General features: G+C 34.9%; 2 protein-coding genes across 2 annotated transcripts in view; one reads left to right on the forward strand and one right to left on the reverse strand.

The window, feature by feature from the left end:
* Positions 1-10,728, reverse strand: part of LOC138328176 (proton channel OtopLc-like) — a 41,839-nt gene extending 31,111 nt beyond the window's left edge. The window contains exon 1 of the mRNA XM_069274847.1: positions 9,907-10,728. Within this exon, the coding sequence (XP_069130948.1) occupies positions 9,907-10,244 (338 nt within the window). The 5' untranslated portion in view covers positions 10,245-10,728. The remainder of the gene's footprint in view (positions 1-9,906) is intronic.
* A 1,962-nt stretch (positions 10,729-12,690) lies between these two features.
* LOC138328177 (beta-sarcoglycan-like) lies at positions 12,691-18,034 on the forward strand. Its single transcript, XM_069274848.1, has 7 exons — positions 12,691-12,811; positions 13,419-13,622; positions 13,929-14,114; positions 14,784-14,829; positions 15,089-15,258; positions 16,103-16,240; positions 16,709-18,034. Exons 1-7 carry the CDS (start codon positions 12,797-12,799, stop codon positions 16,910-16,912), a joined length of 963 nt encoding a protein of 320 aa, XP_069130949.1. The 5' UTR covers positions 12,691-12,796; the 3' UTR covers positions 16,913-18,034.

Consider the following 18,034-nt stretch of genomic DNA (forward strand, 5'->3'; position numbering starts at 1 on the left):
CTTCAATTTCACTATGAGATTTAGAAATCGTAAGTGATCGGAACTCCTGGAGTATCGAGGATGTCATATTATTGGCACGGAACGTTTAACAGAATACAACATATGATATTTCCCTTTGTTTAAGGTCCCACATACAGACTATAATTCATCGTAACAGCACAGGCCAATTATAATGTCAGAAAAACGCCCAATCATAATAAAGTCAGAAAGTAGCGTCCAATCGTTTGATCTCCGTGTTAATTTTCATGTTTTCGTTCAGTTATCGCAGTCGTTCGTTACTCGAGCGACATCCACAATTGTTCTGGTGTTTAAATTGATCTTCATATGCAAATTTTCTCCGTCAACTTAGATGTGAAAAGGTCCCGTAAACGGATACCCCGGTTAGTCGCCATTGTAACCGCGATATACAGAGGGTGATAAGATGAACGATGCCAATATGACAATGTAACCTGAAGGATCCGGACGTGATCATTGGAAAGTACAAATAGCGCACCAACAACAACAATAACACGGCCAAAGAATAAGCAGCAATATTAACACTAATTTATGCGAATTTATCTGAATTGAAAACATTTGTAAGAAACAGAAGATTATGATCTTGTAAATGTTATCGTTTTTAAATGAACCAACTGCGTAAATCATTTGAGTTGAAGAGACATCTGTGAAGTACGAGGTTATGAACTTCCGTTGATAGGGTGGGTGACCTTGACCATCTGTTCCGGAGGCGTTATTGTTTATGGGGGAACTTAAATTAAATAACACAAAACGGGTCACTCTCGACTATTGCCTAATTACGTGTAATTATGGGGACGTGAACTCAATCATCGATCGTGATTTTCGACATGGTGCCGTTTTTGCAATTCTTGAGAATCCGGGTGATTTATGAGTTTGGATGGAGTGCATTAGTGGTAATCGTCGGCCTGCATAGGGATGCATGCACTTATTAAACTGCCATCAGACGACTTTCGTGGACAATATGAATAATAATGAGACGAAGGCGTGATATAATAAAACTTTAATATCTCTGTCACTGTGTTGTCTGAAACAACTTAGACATTGTCAACAGTCAGTATGGAATTTACAGAAAATATTAAAAATAAAATGCCATCATTTTGTCAAATTATGGTTTAATGAAGAGGCGTCTTAACTATTATATACCATATGATACAAGACCTATTTAGCCACACGACTTGTGTACCTACAACCATCTCACATTGATTTTCTGCAAGTAAAGTCCTTAAATCGATGGGGATTTTTTTCTACGGAACCCTACATCTTAAATCTGACACGTACTAAAATGTCTAGTTTCTGGTTAGAATGTTAAACAAAACAAAACTGTTTGTCATGAACGTGATACATGCAATGTTGTTGTATCTGCATGTATGTGGTACCGAGATAATTTTCACACTATTAAATAAATGTAAAACTAATCAAATTTAGGTCTAGATACGAACAATGAGACCTGATACGGTTTTGAATTGTATAAAGCACACAGGGCATGATTAGACCCACTAAAACGTCTAAAATGTCTAGGAACACAAGATATCTCTAAATCTATGTAAACTGTTACTTATTCTCAGGTCCCTGTGAGAATAAGTTGTCTAGATAAAGTCGGCGATACCTTTAATCAGTATATCGCGTGTCGATACACATATAGAATATAGTTCAGACAGTGTCTACTCTGTCCCAATTTAGTATAAACTAACAGTTAATTCTCTACATGTATAGTGAACTTTGCGGTTATAAAAAAGGAACATTAATGTATTTTTGCACGAACGCCTTGAAAGAAAAACCGACACATTGAAAAGTGTTTTTTTTTAGATTTGATTGATAAGTTTGGAAATCCTTCCGGTTCTGGTTTCGTGTGAATTAGATTTAGTATTTTTTTCACATTTACTTTGGTTTATTGCGTTTATACTTGAATTTCACTCATGGATGAATTCGCGATATGATGTAGTTACATCCGGTTGATTACGACCTATAAGATACGTTATAGGGGTATTGTAGAGACTAACGTTTTCGAAAATGTAGTGTTATACCATATCCACTTATAAATGTGTCAAATAATGCAAAGCAAATCTTAGTGCAAATTGTAACAGATAATGAGATCATCTCCTCCCTCCTCACTCCCCTCTCCCCGAACATACACACTGCGACAGCGCCATGTATAGTTTCTACATGAAAAAATAGCCAGATTTTTTTCATGTAGAAACTATACATGGCCCTGTGTAATGCGTCTATCTAAGAACATCTTCCAAGACAATGAAAACAACATGACACGGCACCTATACATAATCACACTTGATAATAAGAGTATGTCCAGATTTCGTCATAATAAGTTAACTGTTGAACACCGTGTCCTATCTGCGATGACGTAGCTCTGAACGACTAACGGACGATTTCTGACAGAAGGTTGCCGGGACCGAAATGGAGGCAGGGTTTGATTATCCCCCTCCCTATTCGACACTACTATACCTCAAGATTATACTGTACACCACAGGAGATGTAAGATATTTCTAAATGCAAAATTAAATTACATGTTCGTTATAACAAGACAACTTTTGGATATCCCTTCTCGACATTAGATCTGAACCCATACCACGGAAGATAAGATATTTCTGGAAACCAAATTATTTTAAGTTTTCGTTATAAAAAGGCGACAACTAGGCCGTTAGACAGTATATATCACCCCTCCCCATCACCACGACATTATACCAAGCCGTTTCTGGGTGCCAACATTAGAATTCCTAGTGAGGAGGGATAATTGGTCTTAATAAATTACAAACAGGAGGGGTCAAAGAGGACGGGCAGACGTTTGTGTCGATGCCAAAAGTTGACGTTTGGGCAGGCCCGAGACGATTGGTTTAATGTATATATGGGGTGAGGATTTAACTGTACTTTTTCTTCTTTTCCAGACACCAGACAGTTTTCATCTGATCATATTTTTATTTTTGGAGCGTTTCATCTAAGCTTATAACTCATTCCTTAACTTTTTGAATGATTGCGAAAGCTTCAGATTGATAGATTGTTGGCATTTTATCCAGAAGTGTATACAGCTATATCAAAACTCGATCTGATTAAGTCTGTCCCGCCTGGTAAAAGTCGATCATTGGTCCTATATCCATTCTGCCTTTTTCTTGAAATAAAATCCAGTCTACATAATATACATTTCAAATATGTATTTACGGTTGAAGTCGTCTGTCGTGTGTTGTAAAATATTGAAAAGCGTGGAAGTTAATAGAGAGAGGTCGACTGACTACAACACCCCCACCTCCACCCCTCAACCTCCTTAATCGGCAATTAACGACAGAATCAAAGTTATCACCATCCCCTTCCCCATTATTTTTTTTTCTGTCGGATTCATTAATTGTCTGGATACCATGTTTGATTATAACAAATTAAAATAAATACCAACTCTCCCATAAGCTTATGTCAAGGTTTTGCCATGTCTTGATTTCTCACTATCAAAGCTCTTGTATGCTTTTGTGTGTGTAAGTATCAATTAATAACTAAAAAAACTGTCAGGAACCATAACATCAACTTCTACGAAGACATGTGCGTACAATTATTACAGGCATTTCAGTCATAGATTTTCTGATGTAGGGCCAACACATTGGCATCATTTTACTCTAATGAAATGTATACGTCCAATTTCATTTAGTTACCAGTCAGTCACGTATCAACGGTAATAATGTCTACATTTTATACAATAATGACCATTCTACATGAGACAGCTAGTAATTGGTCTAAAAAGTTTATAAATTCCCCTACATTCAATGTGATCTGCGTTGTTTTCCTGGTCCAGTTCAAATTTACACTATCTATCTAACCATTGTCGGTGGTTTTTCTCCTGGTACGCAGGCTTTCATCTACTATCTTAACCTTACACTAATCAAATCAAACCAAACCAAATCTAAGATTTTTTTTAAAGAATTTCAATATCAGATAAATAATGATGTTTAAACATAATTGGAAATGAAGATGTATTAATTTCAGTATTCCATAGACTGCATGTTAACCAGAAAAGAAGAGACAAAAACAGAATAGCATTTTAAGTGATTTAGCTCCGCCAGTACACAGGGATCTGAGAATAAGTTACAGTTTTGTCCATGATCCTTTTTAGACGTTTAAGGTAAGGGTCTAGATCTTATATTGATCTAGATCAAGATCTAGACTAGGAGTCTAGATCATAGGAGTCCAGATATTATAGACTAATGGTCTAGATCACCGCTGATCTAGATCACAAGATCCACACTCCTGAAACGTCTGAAATGATCTAGGACATTCTAATAGGTCCAAATTAGTTCACTAAACCTGCCTATATTACTAGGTGTTTTTTTTAGTTTTGCCTATTAGGAAAAAACTAATAAATGCAGGTTTAGCGGACTAGGTCGAAATATATTTAAGCTGTAACTATGATCATATCCCTGTGCACAAGTACATCGTCGCGTGTTAATGAACTTTTGTCTGGTGTCAGTCTAACCTAATGACCACTGACCGCAGGTCAATTGGTACACCGTGTGTGGTCATCTATTTCATCCCGGGGGTCATAGAGGTCACGGAAACATGATATTTACACCTTTGTGTGAAACGTCGCTGAAAATGTGGTACCGGGCCAGACATAAGCCTCGAGCCAATGAATTTTTCCGTACAGGTCTTGATAAAATCATAATATTACAGATTGATTTTAGGCCATTAGAAAATCGTTAATCAAAATCAGAAAAATATATGTCCCTCTAAGCGATGAACTTTCTGGACACATACATGTTACTTGTATATATATAAATTCAATTTTGCTTGTTACGAGCATTTTCATTGGCTTAAAAATTTACTTTATCAGCCCATAAAGGAAAAAATGGCGTCGCCGTTTGTAACGTCGCTTCTGATTGGCTGAGATGACGGCGTAATAATTTCATAGACAAAAGAATCCCAAAATGAATTTTAAATGTTGAAGAATTATCTTTAGTAAAATGAATTATAAGGATTAATTTGAATAGATTTTTTATGTTATGGAGATATAACACAAAAATCTGAGTGTACTCTCATCATAAACCGCTTCGCGGTTTATTTAGAGTACACTCAGATTTTTGTGTTATATCTCCATAACATAAAAAATCTATTCAAGTTAATCCTTAAATATGTCGATCATTATGTCCAAGTCTGGTGCCAGGGACACAGGAAACTCGGAATACCTGGTGAACATTTGTGAAAGGAAGTGTTGTGTAATACTATATAATATATCGCTTCTACACTGTGTAGTTCTTTAATGTTTCATTAGCCGAGAATTAAAACGCACAATCTGTCCGGGTGTAACATCTGCCTCTTGTGTAAGAGTTTCCAACGGGTGTTAGGTAGAACTGGATTTGACTCAACTTAAATATTCAATGAGTCAGTGTTGAATCTGTATTCCCCTTAGGATTATTTTTCAAACAGTGTTAGTTTTCAATCAACAAAAAATGTCAGAAATGAAAAGAATCAATTTCACTGTCGTGGAACTTGGCTAAAACTAGGCCATTTCACAATAACGGCCAAGCCATTGGGTTACACAGTTGTTATATATTGTACTCAACAAAGATACGATATTATCTTTTCTGAGGCAAAAATATCACATTTTTCATTTAGATTTGAAATTTAATATTGGAATTAACAGATACAGAAACAGTATCCGTTTGTCATCATTTCACGACCAATTTCAGGCTCGCCTCAGCTTCTATGATTAATTGAGATAATATGTCAGATTTGTAGTAAAATGATTACATGTACACAAAGCGGACCTTTCTGTAATTCATCTTAGCATTATATGCAGTATACATGATGCCAATGTTGGTACAGCGGTAAGTCACAGGGACTTGGGATTTATATTCTACAGTAATATATGTAAGGATATGAGGTATCGGTTCACTAACAATCAGAGATATTTGTCAGTGCTAAATCTAAAACATATGTGTAAAAAAGTCACAATATATGTATATTGTAACCATATTTTAGACAAAAGGGGCTCTTTTAGGAAGGGAGGGGGGACTAAATTAAATTCTATAAAATAACAATCGTCTATGTTCATTTTTGTATCCCGACCCCAAACGATGCTCAAGGTCGACATACTGTACCACGTAACTTATTCCCGGACCCCTGTGACTAGGACCTACGGCAATATTGTAATTGATTTCCATGTCTCTTTTCCTAAGATAAGTCAAAACACACGTAGACTGAAATCTACACGCATGTCTCTGAGGAAAAAAATGGACAACCTATGAAATATCCGTTTCATGTTTGTTTCATCATGCTGATTTCCTACTACATAAAAACGTTGCTGTTTCTTTCCTAGTGCAATGTCTAGTTTCGCACTTTACCGATGTTCGGTAATTGTTAAACCCGTCAGGATGCACTGATGCCGTATCATACATAACGGCTTTTACTCTAAGTCTGGAAAAAAGAAAAAGAAAAGCCAGTCTGGATCCCGCTGTTAACTTAAACCGCCCCTTGTGCCTTAAGCTGCATAATTAAAAACATACGCTACATTTTTGCCGTCAAAGTTACGTGTGTTGTACATTATTGGTTTCTGTGAACCATAAGGTCCATGTTTACATAGTGTATACGTTGTATATATTCCTTCACCCTTCCCCTGGGTTAAGTTAAGTGTCAAAAACTGACAAAGAAAACATTTAGTAATATTCTGTACATGCACTCTTTTTAATTAAAGTCAAGAAGACTTTTCTTTCATACTTTTCTTTCTGCTATTCTTTCTTTTTGTTTCTTTTTTTCTTTCTTTCTTGTTTCTTTCTTGTTTCTTTCTTCTTTCTTTCTTTCTTTCTTTCTTTTTTTCTTTCTTTCTTTCTTTCTTTCTTTTTTTCTTTCTTTCTTCTTTTACACTAACTTTCAATTACATACGTTGCAAAACAAGCAAATGTAGCACAGGAAACGCCTTATCGATGACTTTCATAAGAATCCAAATTGACCATAAAAATCACACGAGTGCCCGATACCATGGCCTATAGATTTTAGCCCGTACAGGGACTCGTATCTTGGACCCTATAGATAAAATGGTGGGGCGTTCTGTTCAAAACCGATCATAAATATCAGTTCTTCCTTGTAAAACTGTCAGGTTTCTGATTAAAGTAAAATCTTGGTACCCAAGAGACCGACTTAGCTCAGCTTAACCAATCTGAAATAATGATCGGTGTTTCTAGCTCCAGAAACAAATGATATTTGACACAATTGTTGAGCTTTATCCTTGTAATGCGGAAGCAATTTCACTAAAACGTTGATTATAGATTTCAATACACATTCGCCCCCATTACCTTATGGTAGAAATCGCTCAATAAAACTAAAGCGTAAGAACGCGCTGGCTCTTTATATAATTAAGATCAAATATGAAAAATTGGGAAAGGAGAAAACACTGATGAAAAATTTGCGGGTAAATATGATTTTGGTGATACGTGATTAGGGTTAATTGAGTACAAGATGAGGTGACGGATAATTTGCCAAGGACGACGTAGAGTTAAGGTTGATATTATAGGTGAAAGTGGTTAAAGATAACGACTTGAAATAAAAACCTCTATTTACTATTTAGCTGTATTTCATTCTACTTATTTTGGGTTTCGGATTCAGTGTTTTTAAGCGAGATATATCGTTTCCCTTCGCGATGAATGCATCTTTAGACAACTATATAACGACTGTTTAATGATATCATGGGAAATTGGGTCTGACGTTGAGACCCTGGCACACGTGTGATGTACATAATATAGTATGGATCCTTCTGTAAACTGACCAGGAGTTCAGACTGTAATATTCTCGACAGGAAACGTATACTGGCTGCTTTTATTAACGAATGGTCGTTCATTTAACCGTGTTTTTACATAAATTTTGATATATTCGCAATTTCAATAGTACATATCAGAGGTAGAAATGGAATTCTTTATTCCTTCATACATTTTCATCGACAATAAATCCTCATTTCATTATAATTACTGTGTGATAAAATATCATAATACATTATATGATACATTCAGACCTGTCTATAAAGACCAGCAAGCAACAAAGAAAAGTGGCTTTTATAGCCATGCTGTCTTTATACACAGGTCAAATTTTATCAAATATGAATTTGGCCATTTAGGATCATGAGGAATTGGTCTTATTCAAAAGCCGATGGTCTACAGTGGTTACTAAGGCAGGTTTGACTTTTTATCATTTCCCAAGCCCCTGTGGTCAGCTGTACAGACATTGAAGCGTTCAACAATCAAAAACTCCCAAAGAGACCTATGGTTTACAAATATCTATATGATATCACATATGTATTCAAAGAACGATGAAAATATGCAGCTCGATCTAGATAGTGTCATGATTACCGCTGAACGACCATTATAGGGAAAAGGGAAAAGTAATCAAATATCCATCATGGCTAACGATCATATCAACTTGGCTCGAGGCGAAGTCAAACTATTATATGGCGACCTACACAAGTCAAACATTATGACACGAGGAGAGCTGTTCAATTCTCCAAATAAACCTCTTCCGGGCTTATCAAGATGAACCCTAAAAGGCACCAGCTTTCACATAATTCTTTTCAATTATCCGGATGGTCCCTAAAAGGGACTAACTGCCCTTTTGTAGCGTGGTGTCCTTATCAACCGAAGGTCGACTACCATTGTTTACTATTTGTGAAAGGATAATGATTTCTAACTCGCCGAGAATAGTTAGCTTGCAGACATAAAATATTAATCACATTTTATCATTTTTCTTTGATATATTAAAATGAAATTAATTTGGTAATTACATTGAATTGTACATTTCTATAAAATGGAAATTGATTTGAATTTATATTATGCTTATACGCTTATCATTGCGTTATGCAGAATTTGCGCTCTAGAAAGACTTCCTATAGTAGTTTAGTACACTTGATAAAGGTTAATAGGAAAATTACAACAGATCGCCAGCTGTCAGTAATTTGACTTTAAGGGTACAACAATGGGTGCTTCTGTTGGTCAAAAAGTCGATAGCATTTAATCAACAAAATGTAGAAATTGTATACATATCTTTCTATATCTTACACAATAAATGTCTTTAAATATAAATGGTAAAGTGAACGACTTTCATACATTATGAATGTACTAGCAGGATGCAAGCCATATGACAGCACTAATGGTCGAATTAAAAATAATGGGCCGTTGAATCGTGGCCGGTGCCAAATGTGTCAGCATTTTGGAACGGCAGGATGTGTGGGTATGACGTCATTTACGACCGTCTCTTCAGGTTTCGCGCTACCAGCTCTTTGTACGAGATAAATATATAATATATACATTCGGTAGGTCTGATAAGGGAGCGCGCGCTATATTGTTGACTTCATTACGACTGCACATGGGCCCCAACACGTGGTCCTAAACAACCCCCATATCAGGTTTAAATTGAGTTCTTTTTATAGATCAAGTTTGGCCATAGGTCAATTTCACGCCCTGATTTGAAAAATGTGACAAATATTTAAAGATTTCCATTGGGTTTTTCTAAGGGAAACGATACACTGTCCGAAAGGTATTTAAAAGGGCGACGTCCAACGGTCACATACAAAAGGGACAACGGATGTTGTCAACTAAAAACTGATGACATTCTCGTGTTTCTTTGAGCGTTAACACCATTTCAAGGTCTATAGAGTTACAAGATACTTTATTTTTGAAATATGACATTATATTCATCAGGTATCTTGAAAGATGATGTCAAACGGTCACCAATGAAAGAGAACGTCCATGTATATACGTAGTTTGTCAACCAAAATGATATTATAACGGTTGACATATCTTCTTTGTAACAGTGTGTCGGACAATTGCAACTTGTCATGTATGTATATGAAAGCGTTAACGTTAGAAACAGAAAATACATGTACTTTACGATTATTAACACATTTTCCATACTTACATTTGAGTTTCTTCCGACTCTGAAGTACTACTGGTGTCATCTGTCGTCTGCCCACCGAGAAACTCGGCGTCTGTGCAACTGTCCGAATCACTACTGGTCAACATATTAAGGTTATTGAGGGGCACGACGGGAACCCTCCTGTCGGCCCGGGGGGCCGGGGGTGAGGGTGCGTCCCCCTCGTCCTGTGTATTGCTAACATCCGTATCCACATTATCACTATAAGCCCTATACGTAGGTTCGGAATCGTCCCCAGAATCCGACTCAGGCATAAATACTCCGACATGGTTGAAATTGTTCCGATTGTCATCCACGTTGTTTTGTTCCTTTCCGATATTCATGACGATTCTTTTTATCTCAAATAACACTCAGGATTTTTATAATTTCTTTTAAAACACACATATCAACTGGTAATATTAATATTTGTAGCGCATGTAACTACCACACTGTGCATTTCTATTTTTGTTAAAAATACACGTATAAAATTACAAAATATATTTCAATTTCCTTTGTTAAAATTATTCCATTTTGCTCCGTTGATAAATTCCTAATTCCCCGTGTGTAAAGTAACACGTATATTTAACCATCCATGCGGAAAAACTCCCAAGTTGTACACACAGCTCGGCTCTGTATTCACGAGTCACGTTATTCGCTCGGACTCCTGTGAGCGAGTGAGGGTTTTGTATTTAGTATTTCAGTCAGCGGGCCGCGCGGAGGGTGACAGAGAAAGGGGAGTGCGCCAATATCCCGACTCACAGTGGGGCCAGAAAGGGGCTCAGTGAGGATCTAATCATGAAAGCAACATGAAGCATCTTTTCCCCTGGCCTGAAACTGAGAGTAGTGATAGCTAGATAACGTTTGAAGTAGTTAGGCTAAATGAGATATCTTTATCGTATGTTAATATACTTACATGTTGATTAGCCTACTCGAGCTAGCCGCAAAATTATTTTCTGTTTTCTTCTTTCTGTTATCGGCTGTTCTTCATATAAAGTAACTTCGAAAATTCACAAAATGGTTGAGATATTTTAGGATTTTATACTAATAAGTGACACTATGTATTTATAACATATAGTGAAATACAAAAGTTAGAGAATCGTCTAAATGAAGGAATCACAAGAGATACCGTTATATATACATGGGTAGGTAATATATTCGGAACAGACGAATGTCTCATCTAGATTGCGAAATGTATACCGGTATATAATTTCTGAGTCGTATAACAATGACTAAATACTGTTGATGTTTTCTCTGGGAAAGGGAATCCTCCAGAAATAGCATGACCAAGGGAAGTGAGTAATATTATCGATTTTTGTTTAAAATAGCGTGGGATAGCCCTGACGCGCAGACGGCCAATGAGAAGCGCGGATGCTGAATATCGATCTTCATGAGTCACATTGTTGGTAAACAATACCATATATGGAAAATATTCAGGAGATTTATTATCTATATTACTAGGAAATCAATTTAGTAACTTAACAAAACAATCATCCGCGAATCATTCTCTTGTGTGGTTATTCGGTTATTTTGTTTTTCGTGGGTGTCAGTACGGTTCAGAAAAATATCCGCACATTTTTTATGGACATCGATACCGACATACTTTCAAAGTCATCATTGTTTTATATTTAATTTAAATGTGAAATTTTATTTCTTGCTCTTATTGCGTATCGATCCGGGATCCATGGGTGTGAAATTAAGCTCGGGAAAATTTCTAATGATTCAGAAAATCATGACCATCTTGGCAAAAACAAGAATTCATTTAACAAAAAATAATCCATTACCAAGTACAGTCTTTTAGAAATATCATTACAGATGAGATTTTCCGTGACAGAGAAAGAATACCACGATTTTATCCTTCCTATACGAGATCAATCATCATAGGTCTACTATACTCTATGCAATACCATCGTAGTTTAATCAGATTTCAATACGCAACTCGTGCAGCGCTCGATTTCTAATCTAATTAAAATTGAATCTTGATCACTAATTTACTGCTTTCGAGATCACGTAATAATGCCCCGAGAGAAACTATCTGAAGAGCTATACGAGAATCAACCTAAAATAGAAGGATGCAATTATGTTCACATGACACGAAAACAAAAATTAAAAACGCACAATCTGATTACTGAGCATCAGTAAATGAACATTATTCTGTTCCACTGACGATCTAGAGCTTAATTACAAATTACAATGAATAATTTTTATATCAACAATGATTTATAAGTGATAAATCATCTACGTCCGTGATATCAATTAGATAGGCCAATTACGTTTACATGCATGTAGGTCGCAAGGAGGTCGCAAGGAGTTTATGTCAAATCTAACCCATGTAGCTTTCATAAAAGGTCAAGGTAATTTAAATGAACAAACTTGATATTTCTATATTCAGAAAATTAGATGCATGAGTAATCGGCAAATGTTAGTCAAGATATGCAGTACGATAGATCTCTCAGTTCTTGACTTAAATTGGATATTGGTTATAACTGACAAGTCCTTTTTTTAACTTAATTGTATTTATGGAATTAAAAAGCTTTTCTATTTAAATTTAATGCCACAAGGTAATATTTTAAAGAGGACTATGTCTACATTGTATTTCTATTATTTACTGCACTATATACAAAATCCGTGTGCAACGTCTTTTTTTATTTTCACAGTAAATGGTTTTGTCAAATTAATGCTGAAGTATATTTACAAAATAAATCTAAACCAAATTAAGTAGAAAGTTCGAAGATATTTTCTACGTTTCTATCCACGGTAATAAGCGGAGTCATGAAGGACTAAGCAATTAACTACATGTAGGCCCATAGCCACTGTTCGGAATGTGGCACGAAACGGATGGTGATATCCTACAGTTCGTTTCGTTTTGTTAACGTATGGACATTCCGAAAAATTCAAGATGGATCCTTATGAGGTGGGTACAAAACTTTGTGAAGTTTAGAACTTGCAATTTTGCAGATTTCATAAAATCTATGGCATTCTTAAACTGCAATTTTAGTTTGGTGTGATATAAACAGATGTAAGAACCGATTACATCCGAAAATCTGAAAACTTAATCAGAAATCAGATCGAAGTCAACAAAAAAGTTATGCACATTTTCCGATAAGGATTCAGAAAAGAAAATAAGTTTACTTAGTGCGTGCATCTATCTATACTTAGTGCGTGCATCTATCTATACTAGAGTCTTTTAGCCATTTGTACTGTATTGAAACGATTACACTGATCTTTATTTCAATGGTGATTAAATCTGGTACTAGATAATGATATGCAAGTGTTTCGATTATCCTTCAACGCATAACTTTACGACATGTAGAGGGAGGTAACTCGTACATTTAGATATCTCTTGTTGGGAAAATGATAGGCACTTTTCATTTTCCTTTAATTTAATCATCTTTAAAACGAATTAAAACATATATATTTAGTAGCATATTTAAATTAATGTGTTATCTGATAGGAGACAGAATATAATTTATGTTAATTATCTTTTATCATGTAATTTATGTTGTCATATCTTTTATCAGAGAGGCGATGTATCTAACATGTCAATGAGAGAGAAGTCAACGCTGAAGAGGAGAATTAACAGGGAACACAACAGTAACTTCAGAGCTGGTTACATCAACATCAATGAGCCTTATCTCCATAAAACTGGCATTCGGGGCAGGAAAAGGTTCTTTCTCTACTGCGTCATCATATTCCTCATTCTTCTGGCATGTGCTAATGCGTTGGTAAGAACAATACCATATTCTGTAATATTTTCTCAAATAGAAAAAATTTGGAGCTTTAATTATTAAATATGTACATGTGTATTGAAAAATGAAAATCTGAAGTTCAAAGCACTACATTAATTTCATTACATTCATCAGGTTCTGATTTCTCAAAAATTAAAATTTTAACAAAAGTTACATAAGGAGTTTTGACAGTGCTTTAATTTTGTTTTGGGTCAATTATCCAGTTTTTGATGGTCTTCTTAAATGTGAAATTATATATATCAAAGGTAATTATCAATATCATTTATTATTTTATCTTTCCAGTTAACTGCAGGCATTATGTATGCTTTGAAGTTTTCTTACTTTGGTGTCCAGTCACTTGAATTTATTCCGAATTCTCAACTACTGCGATTCCTTTCTGACACAACATTGACCACAGTCCAAATATTTGATGGTTTTATCGGAAGCCGCAAAAACTCTTCAATTGTCATCCAAAATGAAAACGGGCCAGTATGTATCTTACTGCACAGTACTGTTGCTGAAATATGTCATATCTCAATAAATAGAGCACATATCGTCTTATTTGCTAGATTAAATCCATTCAAGAGATTACCACCAGAATACACTTTTTTACAGCACTGTATAATGTATGTACATAGAATTAGAAAAGAATATTTTACATGAAACATGCAGTGTAATACACAGGGCTTGAATTTTACATTTTTTGTCACTTGCTAAAAATTGTAAGTGCCCTAAATTTTTACTCGCTGAAATATATTTTTACTCATAATTAATATCCGTATTCAAATTACTGTTATGTTATATGTAAAATACTTTGTTTTTGCATGATGATGTGAGGTGTTTAAGTACATAATGTATATCAACAACATTATTGTAAGAACTGGGTCCCCATATTTTCCATTAAAACAATTTTTCACAATCATTATGCCATTTTTACAGTTGTCCCTGATAAAAACCACTTGCTAAAATAAGCAAGTGCATATTGTGTCCACTTGCTATTCTGGTATATCTACTTGCAAAAAGCAAGTAAAACAGCCTGAAATTCGAGCCCTGATACACTCTGAAAACTTTAATTTTGAAGATAGAACAAAATTATCTTACCTATTGAGGACTAGCCGTTACTTTTGATTTTTTGAGAAAATTTTATTAATTTTGCAGGTTGTTTTCATGGCTGAGGGAGGACTTGAAGATAAGGCTTCAAAAAGTTAGTCTTTTATATAAAAAAATTTCATGATTATAAATATGATTTTTTTTTTCTAATTAATTATTTAATTCCTTTTCTTGAGTTATTAAATGACTAGAGTCAAAATAACTGCATTACATACATAATGTAAGTTAAAACAACCCAGTCTTATTTACAATTTGTATTTAATATGAAATAAAAGAACAACGAAATAGAAAATAAAAACAAAAACAAGTTAATTTCTCTCTTACGTAGTTGGCTACCTTACTTTACATTTCAGTTGAATTACGACCAGGAAATGTGGAAGTAAAATCAGTAGACAACTTTTTGGTGGGGAGTCCAGACACAGGAAATGTACTCCTGTCGACAGGACTGGACGCTATACAGGAATGGAACTCGATCGGGAGTCCTGGCATCAACATACATGCCCCTGTAGTGGAGGCACCTGTGGTAAGGGGTTTAACCTATTTATCCCTAAAATTCTATAATGAACTGTTCCAGCTTTAGAATTAGAAAATTTTAAATGAGTCTTTAGGGTTGTAAGATTTAATATATATATAAAACATACTGAAGAGAAGATGATTTATTTAGACATAAATAATACAATAACATTTAAAACCATGGATATAGCATAGTTATACAGTGTAGGGAAACTCATCTGTGTTAGTGATTGGTAACCAGATTAATTGAAAGAACTAGAGTTTAGAAGGCAGAACTTTGACTAAGCTTATAAGTGATTAAGGAAATCTAGGAATAGGCAGAGTTATGTAGGACATGATATCAGTTGAATATCGCGGGCGGCTCATTTTCACTATATTCACGTTTTCATCAAAAATCAAATCCACACCTGTGAAATATACCTATGGACAATAGTATCATTTACATTCTCAAATTATAGGGACCAGCAAACCCCAAAATTTAACGTCTGCTGATATGTACCTTATAGGAAACTGAAATATATTGACCAAGCAAATTTTAAGCGCTCTATGTACACGGTACAGTAAATATAAGTTAGCAGGAAAGGTTTCAGTTTCGAACCCCGGTCTGCTTTCTCGTTTACTTATCTCCTATTACAATATTACACTATAATACACCATAGCTGCAATATTGTAGATTTAAGGACTGCTCTGCAGATATGTTTTTTCTTTGAACAGTTAGCTGAAAGTAGGTTGGGTATGTTTTATTTCTTCTAAAAACATCACTGCAACAACAGGAGTTACAACAAATATTTCATCCGTGGTGGACATATCTCGCAGTCATTGTGTCATATAAATCATATTGTATTATGTTGTAGTTGGAGAGTGTGCCGGGAGTTGATGGTCTGAATATAGAGTCGTACCAAAATACAGATATTAAGGGTATGGAGGGACTGGAGTTGTCTGCCCTTGGCAAAGTGTACTTCATCACTAAAAACATCACACTACAATCTACAGTAAGTACCATATTAGCATAATACACGTCCCGTAGCTCAATTTCATGTATATCTATGTCTCAGTACTTCATTAATAGTCTATAATGTAAAATAGTTAAAAAAGAACAGGAAAGAATTCATTGAAATTAACATGAATTTCTGTTAGAATTACCCCTATTTAAAGTCATCATCAGGTGTTCTTTGTCAAATCATCCCCATTGTGACAGATGACTATAAGTAACTACTGGGTGATCGGTTAGTGTAGTGGTTAAGCCACTCGTATTTCACCTAGCCGACTAAAGTTCAATCCCTGGCACGGACATGAAAAGATCAGGGGTCACCTGCCTGATCACATGGATTTTCTCTGTGCACTTATGTTTCCTCCCACTGTTAGACTCCTAAGTTGTTTCGCAATCGGAGTAAAATGAATAAAGTTTTATTTTTAAGTAAAGTTTAAATAACTACTGAACACACTTTCTCTGTTGACAGGACGGCAGTATAACCATGGATGCCACTAACGGAGTGTACCTCGACAGTAATCTCCCCCGCGCCTCTGCTCCTCTCTCCTCCACAACTACCAACGCCTACAAAGTCTGTGTGTGCATGCCCAGTGGTCGTCTGTTTACTGTCCAGGTTACAGGGCCTGGGGTTGGATGTGCTGATGCTGACCCTGATAATGACCCCTGTGCTTGATTATGGCCCTGATCATGTATAAATGTTCAGTGCTGGTGTTTTGTTGAACATTCTATATTGCCAAAGGTGTTTTATTATTTATTTGGAAAATCATTTATGTAACTTCATTGTGTTTTTGAAGTTCCTTGTTGTTGTAGATTTATTTCATAAAAAAAAATATTGTACCATATTATACAATCTGCATTTAGTTTCAAATGCAGTTGATATTACATTACTCTCATGATTATGATGATATTATTCAGTCAAATTTAATATCTTTTTTGTTTTATTACTATTTTTACAAAAAGTGTATTTAATCTTTATATAACAGAGTTGTGTCAGGAAAGCAATTTATAGCAAACAGAAATAGATTTATAATGATACAAAGAAATCAATAATTTTAATAATCTGTCATTTGAGTATTTGTTTTTATCAATACAGAATACTTCTGTTAAGTGTTTAAAACAGTTAATGAAGCACACAAAAATGGCTTCATAGTTACATTTGTAACAAAACTCATTAAAATCCATGTTATTAAGTCTCACACAATTTATGTAGTCCTTTTTTGAACTTCAAAGGAAATCATTTAATTTATTTATTGCAAGAACAAATTGCAAGAAATCTAGATCAAATTTTTTCTTTAAATTATATTGTTTTAACATCTTTAAATTGCTATTTAAAATTATTTTATTTTGCATTTTTAAGTGAAAGTAAATACATGTAAATGAAATTCAGTAGGAATTCCATTGAGAAATTATTGTTTTTTATTCTAGTTTAAAATTAATGGTAAACTGTGACCATGTTGTGTTGGTCAAAAGATTATATGTAACGTTGGATAATACTCATTCCGTCCCCGTAAGTACGGTATATGTAAGTCAGTGTTTTAGTCCTGTTAATATTTATGTACTGTTTTATTTTCTTGGTTGTGTAGAGAGCCTGATTGGTGTCTAATAAGTCATTTCACTGATTTTAAAATCATTTTAATGAGAGCAGTAACTTGTCCATTTATGTTGTTTACATTCTTTCTTGTGTTGTGCTTGTAGGTAGATTTTTACCCGATATAAAATTTGTTAGGTGCGTATATTTCTGTCTCAATTTTAAGAAAATCTCTTAAGATTCATGATAGGTCCTAATGCCTGAATC

This window comes from Argopecten irradians, chromosome 7 (assembly GCF_041381155.1).
Source record: "Argopecten irradians isolate NY chromosome 7, Ai_NY, whole genome shotgun sequence".
Lineage (NCBI taxonomy): Eukaryota > Metazoa > Mollusca > Bivalvia > Pectinida > Pectinidae > Argopecten > Argopecten irradians.